Source organism: Triticum aestivum, chromosome 1B (assembly GCF_018294505.1).
Source record: "Triticum aestivum cultivar Chinese Spring chromosome 1B, IWGSC CS RefSeq v2.1, whole genome shotgun sequence".
NCBI lineage: Eukaryota > Viridiplantae > Streptophyta > Magnoliopsida > Poales > Poaceae > Triticum > Triticum aestivum.
In genome coordinates, this window is record NC_057795.1 from 426,320,957 (window position 1) to 426,331,908 (window position 10,952).

At 41.5% G+C, this 10,952-nt stretch overlaps 2 protein-coding genes across 3 annotated transcripts; one reads left to right on the forward strand and one right to left on the reverse strand.

The window, feature by feature from the left end:
- Positions 1–366: 366 nt before the first annotated feature.
- On the forward strand, positions 367–1,953 carry LOC123128811 (metalloendoproteinase 1-MMP-like). The gene has a single exon (XM_044548909.1). The coding sequence runs from the start codon at positions 433–435 to the stop codon at positions 1,756–1,758; it is 1,326 nt and encodes a 441-aa protein (XP_044404844.1). The 5' UTR covers positions 367–432; the 3' UTR covers positions 1,759–1,953.
- On the reverse strand, positions 1,804–4,794 carry LOC123128818 (uncharacterized). 2 transcript variants are annotated; one of them, XM_044548917.1, is made up of 2 exons: positions 4,357–4,650; positions 1,804–2,322 (listed from the first exon to the last, which is right to left on the reverse strand). In XM_044548917.1, the coding sequence occupies exons 1-2, from the start codon at positions 4,376–4,378 to the stop codon at positions 2,024–2,026; spliced, it is 321 nt and encodes a 106-aa protein (XP_044404852.1). In that variant the 5' UTR covers positions 4,379–4,650; the 3' UTR covers positions 1,804–2,023. The 2 variants fall into 2 exon arrangements, with proteins under 2 accessions (XP_044404852.1, XP_044404859.1); XM_044548924.1 differs by lacking the exon at positions 4,357–4,650 and adding an exon at positions 4,657–4,794 and having other exon boundaries at positions 1,838–2,322.
- Between the last annotated feature and the right edge of the window lie 6,158 nt (positions 4,795–10,952).

Below are 10,952 nucleotides of genomic sequence, written 5' to 3' on the forward strand. Positions count from 1 at the left end.
GGCATCCATGATCAATCTCTACTCTTTGCCCATCATACGATTACCTCAGCCCAATCAACCTAAACCATTAACTTGTCAACTTAATCACCATCCTTGGTCAATTTGCACGAACCGTCCGGTCGTAAAGTTCTTGTCTCCTGACAGAGGCCACGCTGAAGGCGCGTTCCTACCTCCTTCCAGGCCAGACTGAGGCGGGTAGCTCCTGTACTTGCAGTTCCTAAATCCTAATACGTGTGCCGAGCCCGGGCGTAACACCGCTCGGATTAGCTCCATATTAATACGCCTCTTTTAGAGATATATAAGGTAGAAGATGGAGTACAAATCATATTATACCAAATATCAAATATAGAGATATGTCTATATAATCTAGGAGTATATGCGTTTGAATCGGCTCGCAGAAGAAAAGGAAAAAAAGGCCTTTGGTCTTCGCGTATGACGCAGAGCTTGATCTATTGCGTGACGGAGAAGGCCACCCGGGGAGACGACGACGGGGCGGCGACGGAGTCAGCCGGTGGCCAACCAAAGACCCATCGGCTCCCCTATCCGAACCTTTTTGTTCTCTTCTGTTTCGTTTCTTGCATAAGATTCTTTGCCGCGCGGAGACCTGTAACGAGAATAACGGCCAGCGCGTGCGCGCGCCTGGCTCTGATGGTTCCATGTCGCCCCGCTCGGGCAGCTGCGTGTCTCCCGCTGGTGCTGATACTTTGCCTCCTCTCGTGCGCCGCCGCGAGGCCTGCGCCGGCGCCGGCGCCGGTGCACGGCCGGCACCATGGCCAAGGGTGGCACTCGTTCAAGCGGCTGCTAGACGCGCAGCGGGGGACCCGTGTGACGGGGCTCGGCGACCTGAAGCGCTACCTGGCCATGTTCGGCTACATGCCCAAGCATGCCGGGCCGGAGCACGGCGGCGACCCGACGGACGCCTTCGACGAGCACCTCGAGGCCGCCGTCAAACGGTACCAGTCCCGGCTCAGCCTGCCTGTCACCGGCCAGCTCGACGTCGTGACGCTCGATCAGATGATGTCCCCGCGCTGCGGCGTCCAGGACGACCACGGCGCGTCCGTCTCGCCAGAGCACGGCGGCGCGGTCAGTCGGTTCACGTTCTTCAAGGGCAAGCCGCGGTGGACGCGGCGGTCGGACCCGGACCCGGTCGTGCTCACGTACGCCGTGTCGCCGACGGCCACCGTCGGCTACCTGCCAGCCGACGACGTGAGGGCCGTGTTCCGGCGCGCGTTCGAGCGGTGGGCGCGGGTCATCCCCGTGGCGTTCGTCGAGACGGACGACTACGACGAGGCCGAGATCAAGGTGGGGTTCTACGAGGGCAGCCACGGCGACGGGGTGCCCTTTGACGGGCCGCTCGGCGTGCTCGGCCACGCCTTCTCTCCCAAGAACGGGCGGCTCCACCTCGACGCCGCTGAGCAGTGGGCGGTGGACTTCGCCGGCGAAACGAAAGCCTCGGCGGCCATCGACCTTGAGTCCGTGGCGACTCACGAGATCGGCCACGTCCTCGGGCTCGGACACTCGACTTCGCCGCAGGCCGTCATGTACCCGAGCATCAAGCCGCTGGAGAAGAAGGCCGACCTCACCGTCGACGACGTCGAAGGCGTGCAGCTGCTGTACGGGTCCAACCCGGATTTCAGGCTCAGCTCCCTCTACGACGCGACGGACACCTCCGGCTCGCCGGCAGGGAGCAGTTGGTCTGCTTCCTCGGCTGGGTTAGTTCTTTGTGCGGTCCTGGTCATACTTGTGACGCACTTGTAGATAGACAAAGACATCGTTTTTATAGGCAAAAGATCAGAATACAGAAAAAAACAAGTGTTGGGTAGCCTGATTCTATCTATAGATAGAAGAGAAAGAAGTGTTTCTCTTCTTGCATAGACAGTCAAAAGACGACAGCATGATGTAACTGTACATAATATATTCACCAAAAATTTGAAACTCTACTGTTTGACTTGAGGGTTATGCTTAGTGACAGCGACAAACTTTCAGTACAGAGAACTGACATTGCATCATACGGAGTATGTTTCTACCGCGACACTTCACTCTGAAGTGGCAAAACGCTTTCAGCTCCAGCTTCTTTTGCCCCAGCGGTTCTCTCTGCGACGGCCTTTGACATCGCAAACAATTTCTTGACAGTGTTTGTTAAGCATGTCCTGTGTTCGTCCATGGAGGCATGAATAAACTCGTGGAAGTGATCTCTTAGTTGCGTGACAAAAGAGGTGTTGACGGAGTTCGTCTTTCGGCACGAAGTTGAGGCGGGCTTCACAGGAGATGAAGATGGCTGGGGGACTTCAGATTGGACATCGCCATACATTGTGGATGACACTGCATATATTTGAAACTAAAGTGAGACAAAATGGACAAAAGTCTGCAATTCAATCCATATGATGAGCACTAACAGGAAAATAGCAGCCTATTTGAAAAGAAAAGAAAAACTAATTTTACATTTGAGTTTCACAGAGAATATGTACAACAAAAGAAATCAATCATCCTTTTCAATGTATATAATAGTCAATGGTAAAAATGATGAATCCAAATCCTAAGCATTAGAATACTTCCAGCTACTATAAACAAAAAAAAAATGCATATAACTTCTAAACAAAGACCACATGAATCTAGTTTTATTAAGGGATAAGCACCAATATTGTAGTCTATAGAGCAAAAGATGAGCCCGCATGTGTTAATATAAGGTTGTTTCAGGAAGGGACTATGATATGATTATACAGACAGAAGACTCTCCACTCAGCAATTGCACACCAGTTTTGTAAAACAAATCTAGACAGTACAAACTTCTTAACAAACTAGCAGGCAATCGACAATCAAATACTTGGTACTCTAAAAGACAAACACCAAAGCTCAAGCACAAACATCAGTTAAGGTGGAACATACTGCTTAGAAGATACATTTCTTCTTATCAGGCCAAAGAGTCTTGGACAGTCTAAAACTACAGGCTGGAGGACTAAACTTGCCGATTGCTTCACTAAAACATTAACCAATATGTAAACCGACAGGAGTACACTTAGGTGAACACCGATTATTGGTTGCAATAAAAAAAAACATCAAAGTGCAGCACATATATGCACAATGGTTCCTAATTCCTGAAGACCTAAACAAACTTGCCACGAAACAATAAAATTGGAAGTACAATTGTGTGAGCTGATGTATCAAAGAAGGAAGCACGTGAAAGAGGAACTCCTCCAATTGACACAACTATAAACAAGTTAATGCAGGTGAGCTTATTGACCGTTCACACAAAGATTGCTGCCATGGTGGCCCAAGTGTATAACTGGCTAATTAGCCACCGAGCCTAGACTGGCTTCAGACCGCATTAACATGAGAAGGGTTGCATAATTCCTTGTAATCGGAGATTACTCTACACTTGGCAATGGTAGGTCAATTCTGTAAACTGAATTGCACACTTTCCAGTACTATACATTAGACGGCTGACTGTTTCACTAACTCCTTATACATAGAAGCGTTAAATTAAACTTGTACACAGAATACAAATCGAGATAACCATGTATAGGTAAACACCTAATTAATGAATGCTGGCCAAAAGTACTTCCAAAACTTAAATTATTTTGCAGAGTATTAGAAATCTAACTTTGTTGTGAGGAAACGAAAGTTTTAGCACATCGATGTGTGAGTTGATGAATCAAAGAAGGAATCACGTGGAAGAGTCATTCCTCTAATTGACACAACAAATCGAGTAAATGTAGGTGAGCTTACTGACCATTCACACAGAGATCGCTGCCACACATGGTGGCTGCAGTGTGTGACTGGCTAATTAGCCACTGAGCCGGGGAATGCAAGATTCGGACCACATTACCACAGGAAGGTTCAAATGGGAAAAAAAATAGCAAGTCCACATTGCCACTATTGTGTGGATTTAGAGCAAGTCCAATGAACTCCCCAAATTTGACTCCCTACATCATCGATTGGAGAGGATCACAAAAAAATTCTCTATTTCTCTGACTTAATCAAATCCCACTCTAATTCTGCCAACTTACACTTTATTATTTTTTTGTAACCACCAGACATGTCTTAACAACTGTATTTTTGAACGGTTATATCTTCAGAAACCATATATCGACCCAATTCGACATTACCTTTCTCCATACTTAAAACCAAAAACGTTCTTATTATTGAGCACACGAAGACAGTAGTAGCTAGCAAGCGGCAACAGGCAGCAGCAGATAGGAAGACGCAGGTAGCAAGCCAGCAGCACATAGCAAATCAACCAGCAATAGCTAGCAAGCAGCAGCACATAGCAATCAATCAGCAGCAGGAGCAAAAACATCCTCATTCTCTCGACAAACACTAAAAACTGAACAAAACGCCGCCACAGCAATACAGCACCGTCGCTCTCGGTGCTCCCCATCGGCGCGGATCTGGGTTGCGGGGCAGGGTGGAGCGAGACGGCAAGGCGGCGCAGTAGCAGGTCGGCAAGGAGAATGGCACGTGGAGGAGCACGGCCACGCTGCAGCGACGAGAAGGACTTGGGGGCGGCGACAACTTCGGGAAGCGCAGCGGCGGGGGCAGGTGGGGGATGCCGAGCGCCTCTCGAGTCGACAGAGGGCGGTCTTCAGACTTGCTTTCACAAATTTAGGGTTTACCGTGACTCCACCGCGAAGAGGAAAGAGGGAGCGGAGAGGGTACCTTTGGTGGCGTGGACGGCGACCGCGATCAATACGTCGAGACCAGATGGGAGGTTGAAGAAGAATAGTTTTGGGTTTGCGACGGTGCTAGGGTTCCCTTATTTCTTTTCCTTTTTATATATATAGGGTTCAATTCAATCATCCTTTTTTTAAACGAATTCAATTACTACCTCCGTCAATAAGTTATTCGCGTAGTTCTAGGTCATTGATTTGAGGAATTAAATATGTGTTATATGTCATGAAAAGTAGATCACTAGATTTCTACAAGGATGTAGTTTCTAAATATATGTTTTTTGTCACATATAATACATATTTAAATAGTTAAATCGTTAACCTAGAACTACGCGAATGACTTATTCATTGAGACGGAGGTAATATCCTTGATCCGACTAGTAACTGGGACGGCAGACTGACTATTCCAGACAGGCGGTAGATCCCGCACCCGGTAGCCCGGGGAGAAGCCTCCCGCACAGGGAGCGCCCCTGCAAGGCCGGTCCGTCGCGCGCTGTAGCGGCCAGGCTACTGTAGCAACAACGTTGCCAGAAAAAGCAACCATCTTTATTCGTTTTATGAAAAACATGAAATTAATTTTTTGAAAATATGAACATCTTCTAAAAATTATTATTGTCTAAAACCTGGACGTTTTTCAAAAAGAGAACATTTTCTGAAAACGTGATTTTTTTTGAAAAAACTATGATAACAGTTTAAAATCGTGAAAAACTGATCTTTCTAAAAAGCATGAACATTTCTAAATTTTGAACTTATTTTGAAATTGGGAACAGTTACTGAAAACATGAACATTTAAAAAAAATCATGAATTTTTTTTTCTAATTTATAAACGCATTTTGAAAACCAAAACACTTTTCAAATTTAAAACCTTTATGAACGCAGGAATATCTTTTGAATATTTGAAAAAAAATAAAAATGGCTATATCTCGAATTTTGAACAAATGTCTGAAAACATGAACACATTTTTAATAAACCCGAACAATTTTTGAAATTCGAAACAAATCTTGAAATTTCGAAAAAAAAATCAAAAAGAGACTTTAAAACTAAAAGACAAAGAAATTGGGTACAAGAAACATGAGAAAAAGAAAAGAAAAATGAAAAATACTAAAACTGAATCGAACCTTTCGGGAAGTTTCCAGAACCGGACAACTAAATGGGTTGGCCTAACTGGCTAGCTTTTGTGGGGAAATATCTAGTGCACTGAGTGCTTGTGGTGCTATCGGTGACCCTGACCTCCATAAGACATTTTAAAATGTTCCAAAAATGTGAAGAAAAAAAGTTGGGCATATCACACAATATCAATGCTTGTCGTCACAAAAATTCAAAACATTGCTCAAGATATCTAACACTAAATAATATGTAATATAACTCGACATTTAGATTATGTCCATTACCGCATTGATGTCAAATTTATCATTTTCCCAATATATCGAATTTTGATATGAAATTTTATGACAACAAACATTGATATTGCGTGAATGTGCTGATTTTTTTCAACATTTTTAGAATATTTTGAAATGTGCTAGCAGGTCCGATGCACCAGTAGCGCCACAGGCACCGTTGCACAAGATATGTTCCCCGTTTCTGTGAGAAGCCCCAATAATTTGACACAAAGCGCATCACATAGGGATTTTCAGTATTTCCTATTTGCCGCATGTTACATCAAACAACCTCCAAACAAAGCAAGTGGGCTAGCTCATTTTAGGGGTAGGCAAAGAGGGTCATGCTTTCGGTTTTGGAAAATTCTAGAACATTCTCGTCTTCCTATTGTTTCATTTTTTTGGTTTTCATCTGTTTTTTCTTTTTCGAAAATGGTCTGAATTCTAAAAAATGACCTTGTTTTATAAACAGGTTCACAAATTCAAAAAATGTTAGGGTTGTGTGATAAATATTTGGAATATCTAACAAAGCTCCCTTTAAAAAAAATCATGTTTTTCTAACATTTTTTGAAATTTTAGAAAATATTCCTGTTTCTCCAAATTTGTTCACAAGTTCAAAAAATGCCCATTTTTTCTGAAAGGTTTTGGACATTCATTTGTTTAGTTTTTTTCATGAAATATTCAAAATTACAAAAGAACTTTCCATTTTCAAAATTTATTCACAAATGCAAAATACGTTCACGTTCGAAAAAATGTTCCCCACAGTGATGTTAGAGGGAAGCCCGAGTTGATATATGGAAACCTGGGTCTCTACAGTATCAAAACCAAGGCGCTATATGGCCCAGGCAAGCGCCTTATGCGTGTTTGCTCGGCCTTCTACCACAAACGTGCGGCGTATATGCAACTGTGAGGGCTGGCCCAGGAAGCTCCCGCACGTCGGTTGTTCAGCTTGCTCCGCCCGCCAGTTATATATCTCGCTTATTACGACCCAGAGCACTATATCGCCTCAAGCGTTTGTTTTGATGGGCTGGCACAATATCGTTGGTTTTGGAAGTTCTTACATAAAGTGCCTACCTCCTCTAAAAACGTGCAGTGTCTACGAGACTGGTTTTCGAACCTTTGGTCATTTCAGGAAGGTTGTGATTGATTTTTTCTCTTTTTTGTTATGAGTTCCTTTACTGATTTTATTAGTTCCTTCCTGTTTGTATTTTTTTCTATCTTTCAAATATATTTAATTTTTTAATACACGTTGCACGTTTTTATGGATAGATTAAATATTTTGTACATACACGCTAAAATATATTTGCAAATACATCTTCAATATTTTTCTGTTGAACATCTCTTAAATGCACATTTTTAGTACATGTCAAACATTTTCTGAACCCAACATTTGAAAAAAAAATCTAATGAACATTTTCAAACAGGTAAATATTTTTTATATGTTATGAACAATTTTTGAAATAAATGGTGAACATTTCGAAGCACACGATAAACATCCTTTAAATACACGTGGACAATTATTAAATAAACAATTATCATTATTGTGAACAGACGATGAACATTGTTAATATGTTGTGAATATTTGTTTTAAGTGCCATATAATTTTTAATGGTACAAACATTGTTTCAATGTAATGAACAAATTTTAAAAACATGTCAAAACAGTTCGGATGGCATGAACATTTTTTTTCACTTTATGCACATTATTGAAACATGTTGTCAACCGATAGAAACAAGAGAAAACCAACATTAAAAACCCAGAAAAAAACCACGGAACTAAATCAGCGCTATATTACACACTATAGTGGGCCGGCCCAAAGAATTCTTGTAGACCGGAGTGCAATACGGCTCGCTACACCGGAATTGCATAGGAGCACTCGGCGCCGACCCTCATCGGAATTCTGGCCATGTAGGCATCTTGGGATCCGCACACACCAAAGTAGCCTCAATGTATTCACTACTTTTTCAGATCATATGAGGTTTCCACTGTTTCGTATATCAAAAGTGAGGTCCACACACTTCTATCCCCGGAGAGCAAAGTGTCTGTCCTTACCATAGACATTGAACTCGACTACCAACGTCCAACCACTTCTTTCATGTTAATGCATGTTACCGAAGGCAGGAAGTTCCACCGCATCATTATCTCCCTGCTGGCACTAAATCTCCTTGTTGTAATGTTCGTCTGCACCGAGATCGCTTTAAATCGTTGTCTTCAAGGGAACTACACTTGCGAGACCTAGTCAGCACATCCAGAGCATGGTACCACATCAGTAGTCCAAAATAATTATACCATGCCACAAGGTTAAGTCTAAATTGATTTGTATGTAATCTAGGGAATTAATGTCATTTGTTGTCCAGCCAGACAATGGCCACGAAATACTATGGAATATCTATTATTGCTAATCTCAAACATGTTTCCATCAATCTAGCCACCAATACTGCAATTCATTACGTTTTTTCATATGACCCTTCCATGCACATGACCGTACGAGTCCTTCCATGTACACTGGACATTTTTACTGCAGCCACGTAAACTTCCAACTCTCTCTCGTACACTGTTTTACCTCAACACACCTTTTACCACCCAAAGAATAAATCCCACAAACCAAAAGACTTCCATGAAGTCTTTTGTCCACGAAATTGTGGACATATTAAATGAGTGCACAACCATTTATTACCATGTTATACAACCAAAACTCGCATGCTTTCCATCTGTCATTATAAGCACATGTATGAATTATCTGTTTCTACGCGTTGGATTTGTATTCACACGAACAAAACATTTCGCAAAAGGTGGCGCTGATCCCGAGCAAGTAGGTGAGCGGCAGTGATTCCAGAGTGTTGCGTCGCCGGGTGCTCTTAGTCCACTTCCACACTACACGCTATATTGGAAGCACCTTGCTCGACTGGCTCATTCCTTTCGAAATCATAGTTGAGGTTATCCCAAAACTCCTTTGACAGCAGTAAGTGGTGATGCGCACGTGCGTCATGAGTTTTGGTGAGTTTTTTCTCAAGAGGATGGATGCGCCTTCTATGTACACATTTTTCTACAAGACACGTTCAAAATGATTTATCACTTTACTACGTGTCCAAATGATGAACCGTTCCCACTATTGTATCCTCGCAGCAAGCCCTTTGAAACTAATCCCATGTTGGTTGGTTTGGAGAAACCTTGCTTCACTGCAATTTGTGCTTCCTTATACTCTACTTTGTGCTTCTGCGTAGTGCAATACTATGTGTTTGCTTTTTTTATCTAGTGATGCGGTACACGCTACAACCGCATACCAGGAAAAACAAAAAAACAATTGAAACATAAAAAAGCCAAAGACTTTGAAAATCTAAAAAACCGAGTAAAAACTGGGGGAAAGTAAACAAAAATTAAAAATGAAGAAAAAAACTCGTTATTGTGGAGGGAGCACACTTTCGTGAGCGTGCATCACTCCCTCCATGTGTCCCTCACGCTCGCTGGCCTACGGTAACTCCACGCCTTGTTTCCTCATGAGTCACATTCATGGGCTCCCCCGCGCGTCACATTCATGGCCTTCCCCGCATGCATAGGGGCGCCCCCCCATGTGGGGTTACCCTCCAACCAATTTGTTCCTCCTTGTTTCTTTTTTGTCTTGCACTTTAATTCCGTCGGGGGGTGGCTATAAGTTTATTTAGTTCTAAAAATGTTAGTGGAAATGTTCAAAGGATTTACATAATGTTCGTAATTCTAGAAAACTTCAGTAATTTTTAAAAATATAAATAAAGAAATTGTTCACGAATTTGTAAAAGATGTTTATAATTTCAAAATAGTTTGAGAATTCATGAATGTTCATCAAATCAATAAAATCCTGAATTTAAAAATTAATTATGAATTTGGAAATATGTTTGTGATTTTTTAAAAATGTTTCCCATTTTAAAATGTTCACAAATTTTTATAAATATTTTGAATTTAAAATTTTCCATCAATGTTAACAAATGGTCATGAATATTTACGAACTTCCAAAAATTGTTTGGGATTTCGGAAAATGTTAAGAAATTTAAATAATCATTTGCAATTTAATGTTTCTTTACGAATTTGAAAATTCTCACTATTTTTTAGGAATATTTCTCAATTTATCCAAGGTTCCGATTTTGGAACATGTTCATGAATTTTAAAAATCATCATGAATTTAAAATTGTTCATTAATTTGGAAAACTATTTTTATAATATCAATGATGTTAAAACAAATGGAAAAATATAAATAATAAGAAAAACAGAAAGAAAAAAGGAACAAACTGTTGAGAGAGAGAGAGAGAGAGAGAGAGAGAGAGAGAGAGAGAGAGAGAGAGAGAGAGAACTTTTGGAAACTCAAATGGACGCAAGGTTCTCAAAGCTTCCTAGAACCGCTACTAAATAGGCAGGACAACTTCAATTGTTTTCTAGGTGTCTGCTGTAAAAGTTGCAATGGTCTATATATATTGTGATTGCAGGCTTTGAATGGTGTCCAAGTCCCTTTTCATCAGAAAGTAAAAAATCATAATTTCCACTCATTACAGCAAAGTGATTCACAAACACAAAGTAGCCCTAACAATCAATTGGGCCAGCCCATCAACTAGCATACTAGATTGTTTTTGCTTTTTTGGAAGGTCTTGAGTCTGGTTTCTTTCTTGGGTCTGGTTTTAAGAAGTTACTCGTCAAGCTTTATTTGTTCTTTGTTGTTGTTTCTCTTCCGTTTTTCTCAGGTTTTTTTTGTTTCTTTCATTTTTCTTTTACCTCTTCTTCTACTTCTTTTTCTTTTTTATTTTCTTTTCTAAAAATGTTCACAATTTTTGACACATGTTTCTAAAGTTTTCAAGATGTTCACAGTTTCTCCAAAAATGCAATCATTTCCCAAAAGTGATAATTTTCTTGGAAAGTTTTAATAATTTTAAATTCACATTTT